This window comes from Eptesicus fuscus, chromosome 18, assembly GCF_027574615.1.
Source record: "Eptesicus fuscus isolate TK198812 chromosome 18, DD_ASM_mEF_20220401, whole genome shotgun sequence".
Lineage (NCBI taxonomy): Eukaryota > Metazoa > Chordata > Mammalia > Chiroptera > Vespertilionidae > Eptesicus > Eptesicus fuscus.
The window spans coordinates 43229804-43248648 of record NC_072490.1 but is presented as its reverse complement, the minus strand read 5'-3'; the positions used below and the strand labels follow the sequence as shown (position 1 = coordinate 43248648).

At 41.6% G+C, this 18845-nt stretch overlaps 1 protein-coding gene across 1 annotated transcript in view; it reads right to left on the bottom strand.

Moving 5' to 3' along the window:
* Positions 1-895: 895 nt before the first annotated feature.
* Positions 896-18845, bottom strand: part of CACNA2D3 (calcium voltage-gated channel auxiliary subunit alpha2delta 3) — an 827325-nt gene continuing 809375 nt past the window's right edge. The window contains exons 36-38 of the mRNA XM_054729840.1: positions 3391-3503; positions 3112-3194; positions 896-988 (exon numbers count right to left, since the gene is read on the bottom strand). Coding sequence (XP_054585815.1) covers positions 896-988; positions 3112-3194; positions 3391-3503 — 289 coding nt within the window. The remainder of the gene's footprint in view (positions 989-3111; positions 3195-3390; positions 3504-18845) is intronic.

Below are 18845 nucleotides of genomic sequence, written 5' to 3'. Positions count from 1 at the left end.
TTGGTAACCGTGATACAATGGAATCTGTTTTCTTTGGTCCAGGATGCAGGGTTTTAGGAATGCTTACAGGTCTGGGTAGTTTCACATCTTGTAATATTTGAGATCTAATTTCATCTCTTGTTTATGGGAAAAGCCAGAAGCCAAATGCTCAAGCAATAAGCTTGGGAGTCATTTGTAGTCATTGTTCCTTTCCTTCTTCAAGCCTTCTCACAATGAATTCCTAGGATTTATGACTTCTTTATTCCCAATGCCAAATAGTTCAAAACTTGCATATTATGAGAGCATGTGTTCTCATCCATATTATGATTTCTATTGAAGTTCAGTTCAATAAAATTCAGGATTCTATGTCATAAATTTTCCCATGTAGATGATATTTTTATTTCCTTCTGTAAATATTTTTATAACCGAGATTGGAGCATCAAAACAATTGTTAAATATTTGCCTAGAATCTGCTTTAGAGCATAAAGTCTCTGCCAACAACCACCCTTTCCTGGTGTCTGGAATGGGTAACTTTTTCATGCACTTTGCAGTCTGTGTCCTTGGTGATAGAGTGCTGATAAAACCCAAGCAAGGAGATTATGATTTTAATATACTTTATTTAAAAAGTACACAGTTTTAAATTGGTTTCAATGGGTCTCAAGCAGAAGGGACACTGCCTACTGGCAGCCCCGTTTCTGATGAAGGGTGGTTATCATGTAGCAAACTCACATTTACATGACTGGCAAAGTAAAAAGATAACGTTTTTGTCAACATGTCTTTAAGAGTTTATATCACGCACAGTTTAAAATCATGAGATGCTGATGGTTGGACTATATTTCATGTCTCCTATTCGCACCATATTTTGGTTCACAGTTTATCCATTATTTAGCATGCCAGGAGAACATCTCGGTCAGTGTCACCTTAAGAAGAGCAGCAGAAGCAGAGGGGACAGGATAAGGACCATCTTGGCCTGGAGGCTGGGTGCACCCCCACATTCCCTCGCATTTTCCTGCAGGGAAAGGCAGGGTGGGTCAGAGCAGAGACAGAGTCCAAGATGCCTTAAACTGGGCAAGCTATTTCAAGTCCCCAGCCTTCTCCCCACTCTTAAATTGTTTGAAGAAAGTCTCTTAGGACCTAGATAATTCAGGGAAATTCACTCGTCTAAATTTCATCAAGTTAGCGATGGGAATCTCTGATTACAGTTGTAAATGTGTAACATATTCAAAATTACTCTTTGCATACTATTATGTAGAATATTCGAGGGGTAAATGATTATTTATTGGTACAGATGTCTGTTGGGATCATATTATAAAGGCAAAATATTGGCTTTCTAATTTTTCCCGCATCAGAATGTAAGTTAAAAAAAAAATCACATCTAAGGGGGCTGATCATCTTTGGCTATGAAAGGTTTGTTTCTTCTTTTTATTTTGGGGAAGGAAGGCTGTTGTACAAAAATGAAATATTATTTATTACTTTCTGCAGCGTGCTTTTTACCCAGTGACTGATGAAAGTTTCTCCAACTCCATTATTCTAATTCTGTTTCATTCAGCTATTTTCTTATTGCTGGGCACTCATTTTCTCAACTGCTACAAAGAATGCTGAATGTAGGTCCTCAACAGACAGTGATATTTGCCCCTGCCTGTGGTAGAATGCCCAGTTTGGAAATGCAGCCCTAACGGGTATTTTTGCCTTTCATGGCTATAGCTAGATATTTCATTGTTACCTATATATTCAGATCACCCACTGACTTGTATTGTTCATGGTTTATTTTTTTATGTAGTTGTTTGACTTATCAATTTAAAAGTGTTATTTATAATTTGATTTCTAAGTATATTTTTCAAGTTCTATAAATTGGCTACTGACTTTAAGTAATCTTTTTCCATAGAACAGTTATAATTTTTACATAGTTAAGTAAATCTGATTTTCTTCCATAGCTTTCTTGTCTCAGGAAGTTCTCTGCAATCCCTAGGATTTCTACTTAAGTCTAATTTATATTCTTCCTTTTGAATTGAACCTTTGTCATATATAACAGTTTCTATTCTGTTCCATTGACCTCATCTTACTACATCCAGAAACTTACAGAAAAAAATACTGATTTTTTTTAAATGTCTTGTATCAAGTAACCAAAGCAAATTACCTTATTAACTCTAGAAGATTTTACTCTCATGACTCTAGTTGTCTAAGTATAAAGTTCTAGTTTTTTGACTGAAGTGATTTTAGTGTTTGGGGAACTATTGTTTGCATTTTACATAGAGCTTTTATCATGGGTGGTCATTAAATTTTATCAAAGGCCTTTCCAGCATATGTATAATATGTTGCTATTGAACTTCAACTCCCATTTGAATATAGAAGCAAACATTCTCAATAAATCCCAAGTTCTTATTGGTGCTATACTTTAAAATCTATGCTACATGTTAAAGTCTTTTCTAGGATTTAGATAGTAGTTTAATAGCATTAAAATCACTTGCTATTTAAAGTTGTGATTAACACTCAGATGGCTCTGGTGGCATTTAAAAAAACTAGTTTTAAAACTAGTTTTCCAGTTTCCATATATTAATTTGTCTAGGCACGCTTTTCTTTTTTTTTCAGGGTGTGTGTGAACTTAATTTAAAAAAAATTTTTTTTTGTTAAAGTTTTTGCTCACAGTATTGCAGGAGGTATAGCGCCTTTATAGTCGTGCCTCCATATGGCTAGGGGTTTAGAGGCTGGTCACCCCCCTCCATACACTGGGACCCTCTGTCTGGTATAAACATTGCCACTTTTGCTTTGCGTAAAGTTCTTGTAAATAAAAGGCGTAAATATAAGCAGGGGGAATCATTCTCACCACAATTTGAAATAAGTAAACTAAGATGATCAGAGCCACTTGGTGTGTAATAGCAGGTGATAGTATGACAGCCCTTCCATGGCAGAAAAGATAGGAAGGAGGCTTCTGAATATATCATGGACATGAGAACAGGCTATTAGCCCAGACTGAGAAGGCACCGAGGCCTGAGAGCAGGGAGCCAGCAGCCTTCCTGTAGACGCTTCTTTGATTCGCCTGAAAGGGATGGTTTTCTCACGGGTAAACTATATAGCTATAATGAAATTCTCGTGGCAAATCTGAGGGAGAACAGGAAGGGTTACCAGACTGACCTCAGGATGGAAGCCATGGCAAGATTCCGGACGCCTTCTGATCTTCTGGGCCTTTAAACGCTCACATTTAAGAGATTCGTTATGTTGACTGTAGTTAAGGCAAATTTCCAAAATGGTACTTCCCCCTACTCTGCGTCAGCACTGCATGTTGGCACTAAAATCCCTTGACAATTTCTTTCTCTCCAACAGTGGGAAGATATCATTTACTCCTCCCCCAGATTTCCCGACTGTTGATCCCCTTACCAGCAGCAGTAGCTGGGCCTACACACGGAAGGATATACCTGATTTCGATGGGCGCCATGGTGATGGGGGCCACGGACTCGCAGAGGCAGCTGCTGTCCACCACCACCATGAACAGGTTGCTGCTTGGGATTTGCTGGATGACAAAGGACCTGGGGGAACAAGAGGCACAGACATGGTGGGGTCACTTACCTTTCCTCTTGTAAAGAGCCACGAGGAAATCTTTTCCCTGGGGGTAACTACTATATTTTAGAAAACAAGTTTCCTAAAGTTGCCTTTTCCATCGGCCCTTCACTTTCAAACACCAAGTTTCACTAAGAAGACAATGGCCTATTTCTATAGCCAACCTGTTGCTATAGCCATACACAGCTCAAAAGACTCACCTGGGGAAGACTGAATTTTATGTGTACAAAACATCAGGGTCAGATTTGGCTAATTTACCTCGATTTCCAAGGTCTAAGAGGTTAGGCTTTTCCAAGCCTGCGTTCCTTCCTAAACATTATCAAAAGTTGCATTTGATGTTCTTCTCTCCTTTCCTCAGAGACAGACTGAAGCTGTGTCACATGGATGACAAAAGATGAAGTGAACTTCCTAAACCCTTCGAGATACCACTCGGCATGGTGTTTGGAGGAATGAATGCTGGCCCCCAGTGCCTACACCACCTTTAACAAGTCCCACCCTTCTCAAGTCTGCAGCAGCTCTGACATTCTGGGTCCATCAGTACAGCTTACTGACTGACACCTGCTGCTTCATCGCCCAACACAATGGAATGACAAAGCGACACCGCCATAAAAACACTCCTTTCACAAGAAATACTGATTCTTTGGAGGAACAACTTAGACACCCAAATCCCACATTCTTTCAGAGCCAACAGAGTAGGTAAGTATTTAACCCCAGGCCTAGAATCCCGGTCACTTAACTTTTCCTGATATTTCATCCAATTCAATTTAGCAGGATGAAAGAGACTATAACCTAACAAAATGTTCAATTCCTCCATGAATTTTACTTTCATTCATCTTGCTCTCAGAAAATTTGTTGTTTTCTAGAGCAGCAGTCGCCAACTGGTGGTCTGTGAGGTCCGAAAGGTTGGCGACCGCTGTTCTATAGTGTATCCCCATGCTTTACAAAAATCATCCAATGAAGAAGCATCCTGTTGTTTTGTGGGAAATTAGAAGGGGATGGATCCCTGTTATCATCTCATATGTTGTAATATCCAAGAATGCCTCTGAGATTGCAACACAACCGGCTTCCTTTCTACAAATGCCCAGTGCCTGTTCATTGAACATGACATAGTTTTTTATTTTTTCCCACCCATAGCAGGGAACAGGGCACACCCCTGTTCAGCAATGTTCCCCCAATGCCTAACCGCCATATACTCTCTGGGATAATTGCTCTCTGCCCTTCCCCACAACTGCACCTGGACTGAGGGGGGAAAAAATTAAACCTTGCTAACTATCTCAATAAAACTTTAAAAAATATCTGCTTTACATTCCCCTTTTAGCACTAGGTGTCTTCTCACCTATGCAAAGACATCGCTTTAGCAGCTGGCCTCTGTAATGGATTGTGCCTATCAGGACTAAAATAGCCTACCTGAGGTGACTCCCATCAGAGAACCAATGATTTCCATGTTGGAGAAAAGTTAACAGTCTCAGAATAATGCCAAACCAAGATCACACAATTCTTTAAAGGACAAATGGTTGACTTAAAAATTAAGCCAAATGAATCGACCAGATGTGCAATAAAGGAGAAAGAGATATAAACATGAAATAGAAGTTCCAAAGGGAGAGAATGTTTTCCAATTGATGAAAAAAAATTTTTTTTCATAGAAAGGGCCCATTCTAGCATGAATGAAACTTCAAATCATTAAAGCTATAGACCAATCCTAATATCTTCTCTAGAAACAAATTACTCAAAGAGGAATGAGGATGACAGCAGCTTCTCCCTGGGAATACTTAAGATGAAGAAAACAGAGTAACATGAAGTAAAATGTATGTCAGGTCCAGGGGAAAATTGATTCTAGGTAACTGTAGATAATGATAGAAAATTATATTTTAGAATTTAGGGATAATAGCTAAAAATAGCATGGTAAGTAATATACACATGTACAGAAAAATTTGACAATATTAGTCTAAAATTATTACCAATCACAACAAATGTGAGGTGATTAGATTCACAAAGTAAAAGGCAGAAACTCTTAAATTGCATTGACAAAATACCAGCATTATGATGTTTGCAACAGACACTCCTAAAACAGAATGACGTGGAAAAGACGTCAGATGAGATGTCAAATGACAGGAAAATTTTACCAGAAACATGCTAACAACACAAGAGAGGAACAGGTTAATATTATAATGCAAATATTCAAAGGCAAATCATTAAAATGCAATAAAAACAGTTTATACAATCTGAGTAATTTTTCATATTAAAATAGTGAAATAGCATAGCAAGGAATGACCTGAACTTTTATGATCATAGTGTTCAAACTGATTAGAAATACCAAAGTGATCGATGAATGCATGATCTATTAAAATGTGGAACAAAACCTCTTGAGATCTAAATGTAGAATTTGTTATTTTTATTTATTGGGGTGACATTGGTTAATATTATTTGGGTTTCAAGTGTACATTTCTATGATGCATGATCTGTATATTGCATTGTGTGCTGACCACCCAAAGTCAAATCATCTTCCGTCACCATATATTTGGCCCCCTAAGTTATTTTCAAACACTGGAAACTTCAACACATTCCAAAGAGCAGAACGCGTCACTTGCATATCCTTCTTCATGGTATGGTCAAATTAGAAATGAATAGCAAAAATATATAAGCAGTGGAAATTAAGGTTAAACACCACCTTCAATTAATGCTTGAGAATTTGAGAGCAACCCAGACGGAAATCTGTGCAGTTTGATCTTAAGTACTTCTATGGGAAAAATAAATTTGCAAATAAATGAACTCCATTTTTTAATTGAGAAGCTGGCAAAATAAAGACATAAGCTGCACCTGTACCCCTCTACCTGGTCTTCCCTCTGTACCCTGGGCCCTTCCCCAAGGTTGGTCCCCAGATACGCAAGGTGGTGACTGATAGCAGGAGGCGATAAAGGCAATAATTGCACAGATAGTCCCCTTTGTCTACTAGCCATGCCCTTCAGGTTACAAACATGCCGTCATATCTCCCGTCTCAGGAAAAAACAAAACTTCCTCTTAACCTTAACTCTAGCTACTGCCCTGTTTCTCTGTCCTCCTTTATTGTAAAACTCCTAAAAAGAATAATCCACCATCTCCCTCTCTCTACTCTCATTTCTCTTTAATAAGACTGGAGTCCTTACCACGCCACTTAGTTCTCAACCTCCTTTCCCTCTGCCTGCTCCTTCCTTGCTGACTGCCCCTCACAACAGACTGGTTTCCGGAGGTGGAAGGCTGCAGCTGTGCCCGTGGTTATCCATTATCCCCAGCACCTACAGTTGTGCCTGGGACACGGAGACTCTCAGTAAATACTTACGGAATTAAAGACAGAATAAACTTATAAAGATAAAAGCAGGAGAATAAAATGCACATTAAAATGTGAAGATAGCTGAAAGAACTAGACTCTGGTTTAAAAGAACTTCGACATAAACCAACTTTTGGTGTTCCTGACCAAGAAGTCACAAGTCATATTAAAACTCGGAAGATAGACATTTAAAACATTTTAAGTGACTATTATGTATATTATTGCAAACAATTTGAAAACTAGAGCAAACACACCTTTGGGGGTAAAATATAAACTGTCAACATTTGGCCAAGCTGTAAAAAACACAAGCAGACCCATAGCCATAAAAAAAAAACTGAAATGCTCATTGAAAAAATGCCCACAAGTGAATCCTACCAAATCAACCAAAGAACAGATACTATGTTAATAGAAAACCCCTGTGAACTCACTGACCAACTGTTAGTATAAAAGAACTCGGCAAGCTGACCAGTTACATAATCAGAGTATAGAACCACAGCCTTTCCCTGACACTGGCAATGCCTAATGAAAAAATATGTGATAAAGAACCAATGACAATATCAATAATCACTAGGAAATGCACAAAGTTAATTCTAGTAAAAGACATCTCTTTTTGAAGAAAATGACCAAACTTTACTGCTTTACTGAACATAAAAAATGAACTAATAATTGGAGGGAAGTACAATGGTTGTGAAAATACACAAATATATATATATATATATATATATATATATATAAATATATATATATATAAAATCACTAAAAATTAGAGAAATATAATAAAATGCACTTTTCACAAGCAGATTGGCTACATTTTAAGTCTGTTCTACTATCACATGGAGGAGAGTCTGAAGAAGTGATTATTCGACACTGCTGGTGGGAATGTGACTTTTTACAGCCATTTGTATTATTATAATGGAAATAATTTAGATCCTATTTTTTCAGTAGCTTTATTTCTAAGAAACTCTTGCTCATGACCCCAAAAAGCCATGTGGAAAGATGGTCTTGATAGCATTGTTCATTGAGAGGAGAAAAAATACAAAAACCCACCTGCAAGTCTATCAATATGGGTATGATTGAATAAGCAACACTATGTGGCTCTGGTCTACTCAGCACCAGATAAAGGGTCAAGGGTAAAGCAGATTGCTACTTACTGTCAAGAAAGGATATCCGAAACACAGTAAATAGAAAAAAGTATGTTGTAAAATTAATAATAAGGTATGGCTATTTAAGCATATGTAATTTTGTTCCAGAGAAGGAGAAAAAGAGACGGGATGGGTAAGACTTATCAGATGTTTGGGAATAAAAAACAAACCAGTAAGCATTCCATGACCTATGTTACACATAGAAAGAATAAATGAACTAAACAATAGGACTTGAGTGAGTTGAACACAAATATAAAGGAACATATGAAGCATCTTCCAAAAGGTAAGAAGGAATTGAAGGACCGAGTGACACTAAATATTTATAAAGCACAGACCATGTCATCTCCAGACTGATGGGTCTCACCTACGTCATCCTTAAATCCAGCACTGGCAACCTCCTTTCTCTGCCCAAGACACACAGATTAAAGTCATGGCTGCTCGGAGGGGGAGAGGCAAGCTACAAACTCGCCCCAGCATCTTTCAGCGAAGCCAGCCTGCATGGGTTCCAGGCACCCTCTGCCTGCTGAGCCCCCATCCTCACCCTCAAGTCTGATCCTTCCACAACATCATCAGTGTAAGAGCAAGGGCGAGGGGTGGGGTAGGGGAGAGGGAAGGAGAGGGGGGCAGTGGAGGGGAGAGAAGACTGGCAGAATAATTGTCAAGGGAACTTGAACTGAATATGTAACGCTGAGGTTCTTTATACAGAGAACTAGAGGCCCGATGCACGAAATTCGGGCAAGGGGCTCGCTCCCTCCTACCTCACCCCCCTGCAGCTTCATCGGGGAGGACATCCGGTCTAATCAAATTACGCTTTTATTATTATAGATATGTTCATATATTCTTAGAACATTTAGAAATGGAACATTATGCTAAAGGCAAAATGTATCAATGTTCTCATGTTACTAACGAGAACACTGGGACTCAGAGAGGATAAGTACTCTTAACAGAAGCTATATGAATAAAACATGGTTGTGCCCATTTTAGAGATCGGGAAAAGAGAGGCTGAGTAACTTCCTAGAGTAATAGGGGCAGAGCTCAAGCCCCCGGCACCCAGGCCTGTTGTGGGTCCAAGTCACGGGCAGCAGACCTCTGTCTGTCCTGGAGGGCAGATCCAAGGAGATGCTGAGCCACAGGGGTGCTCGATAACCACCGTTTGCAGCACATGCACCCTCTGGGTGGAAGGCTCCCCAAGGGTTGTCAGTGAAGCCCCACAGCAAACTCCTCTGTATTTCCCTAAATCCTCTGAGATGAAAAGCCCTGCCTGCAGCGATACTGAAGCAAAGGAAAACAACCCCCTACAAAGGATTTGCCAGCGGAAAGATTAACTGCTTTTCCATATTTTAAAGACTTACTGTCTGCTTATTAACATGGTGCTGCGGCGGGGTCTGGGCAATGTTAGCTGTACATTTATGTGCACAACGTGTATTTATGGCCCAGGGTGCAGGGTTGAACTTCATAAAACACACCTCCATCCAGCTGGGCCCCGCAGCCAGGCTGACGTCACCTGGGGAAGAACCGTGGCCTGGAGGGTTTGCCTGGGGGGCCAGAACCGGCCAGAGGGAAATGCTTCCAGGCAGCACCTCAGCGGTCACTGCTAAGCAGGGAGGGGTCAAAATGCGTGAAATAAATTAGGCCCTCCAGGGAAAGAGAGGAGGAGCGAGGGAAGCAATTGTGATGAGTCCATTGCCAGAACTGAAATAACGCAGTCCTCCCTTCCCCATTCACTGCAGGCTGAGAAAGACTGCAGGGGAAATGATGGGATTTCAAGACAGCCTCCCTGGCGAGGGAGAGTAGTTGCCTCATGCTATCTACCGAGAGAGGCTTTGCGGTCCAGATGAGGAAAGCGACCAGGCCGCTCCCCTAATGCTTCCCCAGAAAAGCACGTGCGATGGGAGGGACCCACGGACAAGATTCCCAGAGGACCCCAGGACACACATTTGGGGGACTCGGTTGGCTGGCTTTTCATTGATTGGGTACAAAACTGTGGCTTGAAAACATTGTCAGGGCAGGACAGAACCTTAAAACATTCGGAAATCTTTGGCCCTTTATAGATTTTCACCATTTATAAATTGTCCAGGTGTTACCCCAAGGTAAAATAAAGGACAATGAGGAAGCCATGGGGGGTTATTTGAATTTGGCACTGATCCTGTTCTAGGTGCTACTGGATTCCAGGGGCAGGGGGAGGGGTACCTTGCCATTACCATGGATCTCCAACAGGATCTGCTTCTCTCTGAAGGTGGGGACAGCCTGTCCTCCCCCAACACGCCCCAAAATGCACTACACTGACCCAGGCCCAAATTGTGAAGAGCGAACATTTGGTGACGGGATGTTTAAATTCAAACTAGAAGTTAAATATTGAGGATGTCTCCTAGCACAATTCTATAGCCATGCCATGGACCAGCATGAGGGAGCGAGGGGGAACAGCAGCTCAGACCAAACCAGGTGAAGGGACGCAGAGCAGGGCCTCACCTGCTCACCATGAAGGTCGGCAGGCCTGGGGACTTCACGTTAGCATGTAGTTCTCAAATATTGAAACTGTTTCAGAGCACAGGGAAAGAAGAAAATATTTCAAATGTCTTTTATGAAGGACCCTGATCGAAAACCAAGATTATATATATATAAAAAAGCTATGGAATAATATCTTTTTATGAATATTGAGGCACAGATATAGAATAATCCCTTTTTTATGAATATTGGCGCAAAGATCTTAAATGAAAGGCAATAAACAGACTTCACCAGGATATTGCAATAGTAACACAACGGGCCCCAGTGAGGAATGACCTAGGAATTCAAATGAACAAGCTTACTGAGCTGTCTCAGCTTAATAGAAATAGAAACACGAAACAATTCTCCTTTTTTCCAGTCTCTGTTTTCCACTCTCCTGTGTTGAATCCTGCTTTCTCATCTCTAAATGGTATCTCTGTAGAGATTCCATAACTTTCTGACAACTTTAGGTTAATAAAACCTGTCAGGTCTAGTTTAATACTCTAATCTCATATCTCCTTCAAAGCTCTGTGCTCACTCTTCTTCCTTCTAGCTTCCAGGTTCTCGCTTCTTCAGTAGTTTGGGAAGTGGAGCAGCAAAGAGGTAGGTTTTCTGTGTACCAGGCCACAGTGGGATTCTTGGCCACATTTTCTATGTATGGGGGGAGGGCCACAGTGGAATTCTGGGCCATGGCTTGTTTCCTTACATCACAGATTGGCCTGTGGTACCCTGCATGTGGCCCAGCATCCCTGAGGTTTCCTTGTGAGGTTATCACGGATTCTTCAGAGGACATGATACTCCTCAACACGGCCCCACCTCCATGACCCATGCAGTTCCCGCCCTCAGCAGTCACTTTCCACAGCCCCTTGCCCTCAGGGTGGACCTCCCCTGGAGAGCCGCCCTCTTATCGGGTTTACACAAGATGACAGCCATCTTCCATCTTCCCTTTTGTCCACCTGACCCTGAGAAGCATGCACCTTTGCTGGCCCAGCCACAGGCCAATTCAGTGCGGCCCCTTCTCCAAACCCTGACCTCTCCCCCCAGGTTCCTTTGTCCCACTGAGAGAGGCCAGGAATAGACTGCTGCCTAGCAGATATCCCACCAGAGCTGGGCTTCCCTTCTTTCACGTGCTCTTGAAAGGATTTTATCAATTCTGTTGTTTATAGGAAAGCGTCTCTAGGAGCATCCTCCACTGCCCATCAGGCTCCCAGCAGGAAACACCACCCCTGGAGGGATGAACCTCTTTCCATAAACCATCTCTTCTTGGTTAGGCCCCTCACCAGTCTTCACATGGCAGACTAAAGGTGGGCCAGCTGTCCACCCTCAAATAAGCTTGGGGGCGGGGGGGAAGGGGATGTTGCAGGGAGGGTTTCCAACTCTAAATTGGTGCCTGCTAAAAGGCTGTTCTCTTTAGAACCTGTGGTGCCTAGTGTCACTTTGTCCTCGCCTCAATCTAAGACTAAATGGGAACACCCACTTGACAACTGTTCTGTCCTCCCAGTAAACAGATTCATGTAAGACGCCCTATACCTGGCTGGGATCTGTTCAATAGGGGCCTAAATGACAAAAATCCTATCCCTGAAAATGGTCCTGAAGAGAACAGAAATGGGCTCTTGATTCTGAACCCAGTTTAGCATCAGGCTTCAGGATGAGACACAGAGTTAATTAGAGTCAGAAGTGGAGGCTCACGCCCCCTCTATTATTCCTCATTGTTCAAAAAGTGCCAGCCTGTGCAATTAAACCAGAGAAAAGAGGGGTGATTAAGTATTGGAACAAAGGAAGTATTCACAGGTACCTAAACTGTGCCCTGCCCTCCTCCCAGTACTCATTTCCCCTTTCCCTGTACCTCTTAGTGGTGCCACCGTCTGTTGAGTGACACAAGCAGAGAGCTTGAGGTCATTATCGACACTCCTCTTTGACATCACCTTGTGCTGATGTGACCATCTCCTCAACCCCTCTCCCGTCCATCCCTCCATCTCCCTTTCTTCGGGGCAGCTGTGTGGGCCGGGCACTAATGCAGTCAGTCACAGGGGACCTACACTCAAAAGGCTTGTACTTGGCGTTTACAGCTCTGCAGGCTGGATCGGCTTGAAATTTTTAATTTTATCTTTGATTTTGTGTCTTTAAGTGAAGTCCAAGGGACAATAGAGCATGTGCTGGAGAAGGTGGAGGGAAGAGGTTCTGAACTGCATGGCTCCTGCCCCAGCCCAGCAAACCCATGACCCTCCAGCCCTTTCAGAGGCCTGGCTGCAGGCATGGGATGGGCTGAGTCATGGCAGCAGTGAATCCAAGGGTCCTATGACTGATTAAATTTAGTTTCAAACCCTAGCTCTAAAATCATCTCGCTCTTTATATATGTCTATGTCTATGTCTATGTCTATGTATGTCTATGTCTATATCCATATCTATGTCTATATCCATATCTATGTCTATATCTCTATGTCTATATATCTCTATGTCTATCTCCCTCTCTATCTCTATCTCTACATCTATCTATATCTAGATATCCCTCAGAGATCCAGCCTTTCCCCTGGATAACCAGCAACCCTCAAGGCAGCAGAAGACAGTAGCCCAGACCTGGCTCATGGTCATAGGCTAGGACCTCCGGCACAATAAAGATGACAACCTGACCTAAGCTCTGTTTCAGCTCCTGAGTCCTAAGGTGGAATGACCCCTGGCTACTTTCCCCTGGGATCAGACAGTGGGACATAGGGACAGACCTCAGAACTGTCCTCAAGACCCTAAGAAATGTTTCATCATCCTCACCTGCAACCATTCTGCTCCCAGCACCACCCGAACCCCTAACCCACAATGCCTTGTGATTCTGCCCTCTACAATCTGTAACCCACACACATCTGGATTCGGGTCTTTAGAGCCTACACTCCCATCTCCATATTGGCCAATTCAAAATTAAACCATTTTCCTCTATATCCTGCGAACTCCTGTTCGGGCACTTCTTTGGGCCAGTGCACCCAGGCAAGTGAACTCAAAAAAAACATTGGGGTTCAGGTAACAGCAGCTGGCAGCACCCCAACACATGCAGCCTGTGACCCAGCAGGTACCGAGTGTGTCCTGGTGCTAAGATGGAAATCCTTTGTCGAGTGGCTGCCCACCATGAGCTGGGGTGGTGAGCCTGTGAGAAGGGGAGATGGAGTCCACCCCTCCAAGGAGGACATGGCACCTCACTACCATGGTAGAAGAAGCTGCACACCCCACAGAGTAATGGGGGCAGGACCCAGGGGTGCCTGTGAGGGTCTGTATTGACCCAGTAAGTGTCCCTGCAGCGGAGGAGCACAGTGTTATATAGCAAAAGTATATAGACATAGATTTATACACGTACGGCTGGTCAGGAGAGGCCATGGAGGCCATCTTGAAGGGGAGAGAGGCTGTTATCAGAAGCCTAAAAATTCCAGGAATCTACAACAACACCCAGTGAACAGCTGTGAACCCAGGAACACCGGTCCCCAAGCAGCATGAACACGAAGATTTGGAGGAGTTCTGCACCTTCTCACGGAAAAGTCAGATTTCGCCTAGGATAAGGTGAGGTCTGTGATCCGGGCAGGAGAGAGAGATGCGCACAACGGGAGCTAGAGGATCTGGGGAAGTCTGTGCACCACAAAACCCACGGCTGTTGCCCTAACCGGTTTGGCTCAGTGGATAGAGCGTCGGCCTGCGGACTGAAGGGTCCCAGGTTCGATTCCGGTCAAGGGCATGTACCTTGGTTGCGGGCACATCCCCAGTAGGGGGTGTGCAGGAGGCAGCTGGTCGATGTTTCTTTCTCATTGATGTTTCTAACTCTCTATCCTTCTCCCTTCCTCTCTGTAAATAAAATCAATAAAATATATTTTAAAACAAACAAAAAAACCCCCACAGCCATTGGGGCTAGCATGATCTGCGAATGTGGAAGGGGATCTGCAGGGCTGCTAACAGAAGGGAACTCTAAAAAGCAACCCATAGCTGAACTGGGCACAAAAGGGCAGCCTAAAAATTTTAACAGTGTGCTAGCTGATTAGAGCCAAGGGGAAAAAAGACTGTACAGACTTGCGCGCAGCGCCAGAGTTTGCACACTTACTCTGGCTCTTTTTGTTGTTGTTGTTGTCTCTTTAAATCCTTGCTTTTGATTACTAAGCCCAATACATAGGATCATCCAATTGGGGACATTCTAAGAGACTGCAGGGGAAAGTTGTTTTTGTTGAACCTGGGGATCAGAGCGGGAATAACGATCAGAAAACCAGCTCTGGGGCAGTCCATTCCCTCAAACCAATACTAATTGCCACAGGGGAAACAAAATCTAAGCACTAGCTAGAGAGGACTTATAAACCCGGAGGTCAGTCCAGAAACACTGCCACCCTGGGGTTGAATCACAAATTGACTCTTGTGTAAACACAAATAAAGGAGTATAAGAAGCAAAGAAGTACTGCCTGCTTGAAAATCAAGACTGTGGCTTACAACATTGAGGAACAGTGGAACGCAGGGAACTTCAATATTGTCCTAACTAGGAAACGGGTGTGTCAAACAGAACAGTAGAGGAAGTGAATGACCTTCACTACTGCACATTTTTATTTTTTATTTTTTTCATCTTTTACTTAAACTAAATTTTTTTCTTTTTTCCTCACTTGATTTTACCTAACTTGATTTTACATCAGGCCAGAAGGGAATGGAATGAAATATACAAAGTCATGCAAAGGAAGGGTCTGAATCCAAGAATACTGTACCCAGCAAGGCTATAAATCAAAATTGAAGGTGAAATCAGGAGCTTCACAGACAAAAAAGGACTAAGGGAGTTTATTACCACCAAACCAGCAATGCAAGAAATGCTAAAGGGTCTGCTGTAAAAAGAAGAAATAGGAAGCGAAGAAGGAACACAGGGGTAAAGAATGAAAATGGCGACAAACAAGTACCTATCAATAATAACTTTAAATGTAAATGGATTAAATGCCCCAATCAAAAGACATAGGGTGACTGATTGGATAAGAAACATGACCCATATCTCTGCTGTCTACAGGAAACCCACCTCAGAAAAAAGACGCACACAGACTGAGGGTGAAGGGATGGAAAAAGGTTTTTCAGGTGAATGGAAATGAAAAAAAAAGCTGGGATAGCAATACTTATATCTGACAAATTAGATCTCAAAGTGAAGGACATAACAAGAGATAAGGAAGGCCACTTCATAATACTAAAGGGAGCAATCCAACAAGAAGAAATAACTCTGGTAAACATATAAGCACCCAATACAGGAGCACCCAAATACATAAAAAAAAAAAAAAAAAAAACTTCTGGAGGCTATCAAGGGAGAGATTGACAGCAATACAATAATAGTAGGGGACTTTAATACTCCACTGTCACCATTGGACAAATCCTCTAAACAAAAAATCAGCAAAGAAACAGCAATCCTAAATGACTCACTAGATCAGATGGAATTAATTGACATCGTCATAACATTTCACCCCAAAGCCACAGAATATACATTCTTCTCAAGTGCACATGGGTCATTTTCAAAGATAGACCATATATTGGGTCATAGGCAAAGTCTCTTAAAATTCAAGAAGAGAGAAATCATATCAAGCATCTTCTCAGGTCACAGTGGCATAAAACTGGAAATCAACTACAATAAAAACAATCCAAAAAAAATCAAACACATGGAGACTAAATAGCATGCTACTAAACAATGACTGGGTTACCAGAGAGATCAAAGAAGCAATAAAAAACATCAGGGAAACAAATGACAATGAAAACACAAAAATCTAAAATCTATGAGACAACACGAAAGCAGTCTTGAGAGGGAAGTTCATAGCTCTACAAGCCTATTGCCAAAATAAAAAGAAACAATGGTAATAAATTACCTAACCCTACAACTCAAAGAGTTAGAAATAGAGCAACAAGAAAAGCCCAGTGTAAGCAGAAGGAAGGAAATAATAAAGATCAGAGTGGAGATAAACAACATAGAGACCAAAAAAAAAAAAAAAAAAAAAAAAAAAAAAAATCAACAAAACCAAGAGCTGGTTCTTTGAAAGGATAAACAAGATTGATTAACCTCTAGCCAGGCTCACCAAGAAGAAAAAGAGAGGACCCAAATAAACAAAATCAGAAATGAAAGAGGAGAAATAAAAACAGACCTCACAGAAATACAAAGTATTGTTAAAAAATACTATGAACAACTCTATTCCAACAAACTGAACAACCTAGAAGAAATGGACATATTCTTAGAAAAATACAACCTTCCAAAACTCAGTCAGGAAGAATCTAAAAATCTCAATAGGCCAATAACTATGGAAAAAATTGAAGCAGTCATCAAAAAGCCTCCAGCAAACAAAAGCCCGGGCCAGACGGCTGCACAGGGGAGTTTTACTAAACATTCAAAAAAGAACTAAAACCTATCCTCCTCAGACTATTCCAAAAATTCAAGAGGAAGGAACACTTCCAAGCTCATTCTATGAAGCCAGCATCACCCTAATACCAAAACCAGATATAGACAACACAATGAAAGAGAATCACAGGCCAATATCTCTCATGAACATAGATGCCAAAATCCTCAACAAAATTCTAGCAAATCGGATCCAGCATTACATCAGAAAAACCATACACCATGACAAAGGAGGATTTATCCCAGGGATGCAAGGATGGTACAATATCTGCAAATCAATAAACATGATACATCACATAAATTGAGATAAAAACCACATAGTTATATCAATTGATGCAGAAAAAGCATTTGACAAAATCCAACATCCTTTCTTGATAAAAACTCTCAGCAAGGTAGGAATAGAAGGATCATTCCTCAACATAATAAAAGCCATATATGAAAAACCCACAGCCAACATCATACTCAATGGGCAAAAACTAAAACCATTTCCCCTAAGAACAGGAACAAGACAGGGATGCCCACTCTCACCACTCCTGTTCAACATAGTACTGGAAGCATTATCCATTGTGATTAGACAAGAAGAAGAAATAAAAGGCATCCAAATTGGAAAAGAAGAAGTAAACTGTCCTTATTCGCAGATGACATGATATTGTACATAAAAAACCCTAAAGACTCCATAAAAAAACTATTAGACTTAATAAATGAATTCACCAATGTAGCAGGATACAAAATTAACGCCAAGAAATCTATGGCATTTCTATACACCAATAGTGAACTTACAGAAATAGAGACTAAAAAAGCAATCCCATTTACCATCACACCAAAAAAATTAAGATACCTAGGAATAAACTTAACTAAGGAGGTAAAAGACCTATACGCGGAAAACTACAGGACACTGAAAAAAGAGATAGAGGAAGACATAAACAGATGGAAGAACATATCATGTTCATGGATTGGTAGAATCAACATAATTAAAATGTCTATACTACCCAAAGCAATCTATAGATTCAATGCACTCCCCATTAAAATACCAATGGCATATTTCACAGACCTAGATAGAACTCTCCAAAAATTCATCTGGAATTTAAAAAAACGACCCCGAATAGCTGCAGCAATCCTGAGAAAGAATAGCAATGTAGGTGGGATATCAATACCAGATTTCAAGCTATATGCCCATCAGCAGATGAGTGGATTAGAAAACTATGGTACATCTATGCAATGGAATACTATGCTGCTATAAAAAAGAAGGAATTCTTACCATTTGCAGCAGCATGGATGGAACTGGAGAGCATTATGCTAAGTGAAATAAGCCAATCAATGAAAGAAAAATACCACATGATCTCACTCATTTATGGAAAATAAAGAACATTATAACCTGATGAACAAAAAGGTTGATACAGAGGCAATAAAGCATCAAACAGACTGTCCAATTACAGCGGGAAGGCTTGGGAGTGTTGGGGAGGGGGGGAAAGAGATCAACCGAAGGACTTGTATGCATGCATATAAGCACAACCAATGGACACGACACTGGGGGCGGGTGGGATAAGGACATGCAACAGGGAGTAGGGGAGGCTGGGGAAAGGTCAATGGGGGGAAAAAGGTATATGTACTATTTGTAATACTTTAAACAATAAAATTAAATTTAAAAAAACAAACAAAAGAGAGGCCAGGGGAAGGAAAAGAGTGTTTTACCTATCAGTACCATTAATGACAATTTTCCCTGCTTTTTAAATTAGCAGCCCACATATTCATTTTGCACCAGGCCCGCAAATTGCATAGCTGGCCGTGCCATTCTGCTTCATGTCTGGCATATCTTCCAACTGGTTTCCCTACCGTGGCCCAATCTCTCTTCCCGAGGTGGTCTAGTTCTTCCCAAGTTCAAGGCTGATCATTCCAGCTCCCTCTTCACACATTTCCACGACCTCCTTAGCCTCTACCAGGGGCTGCACCTGAGGGCGCACACCAGGCCCTGTGTGACCAGCTGGCTCTCTTCCCCGCCGATGCCTTCACCCGTCCA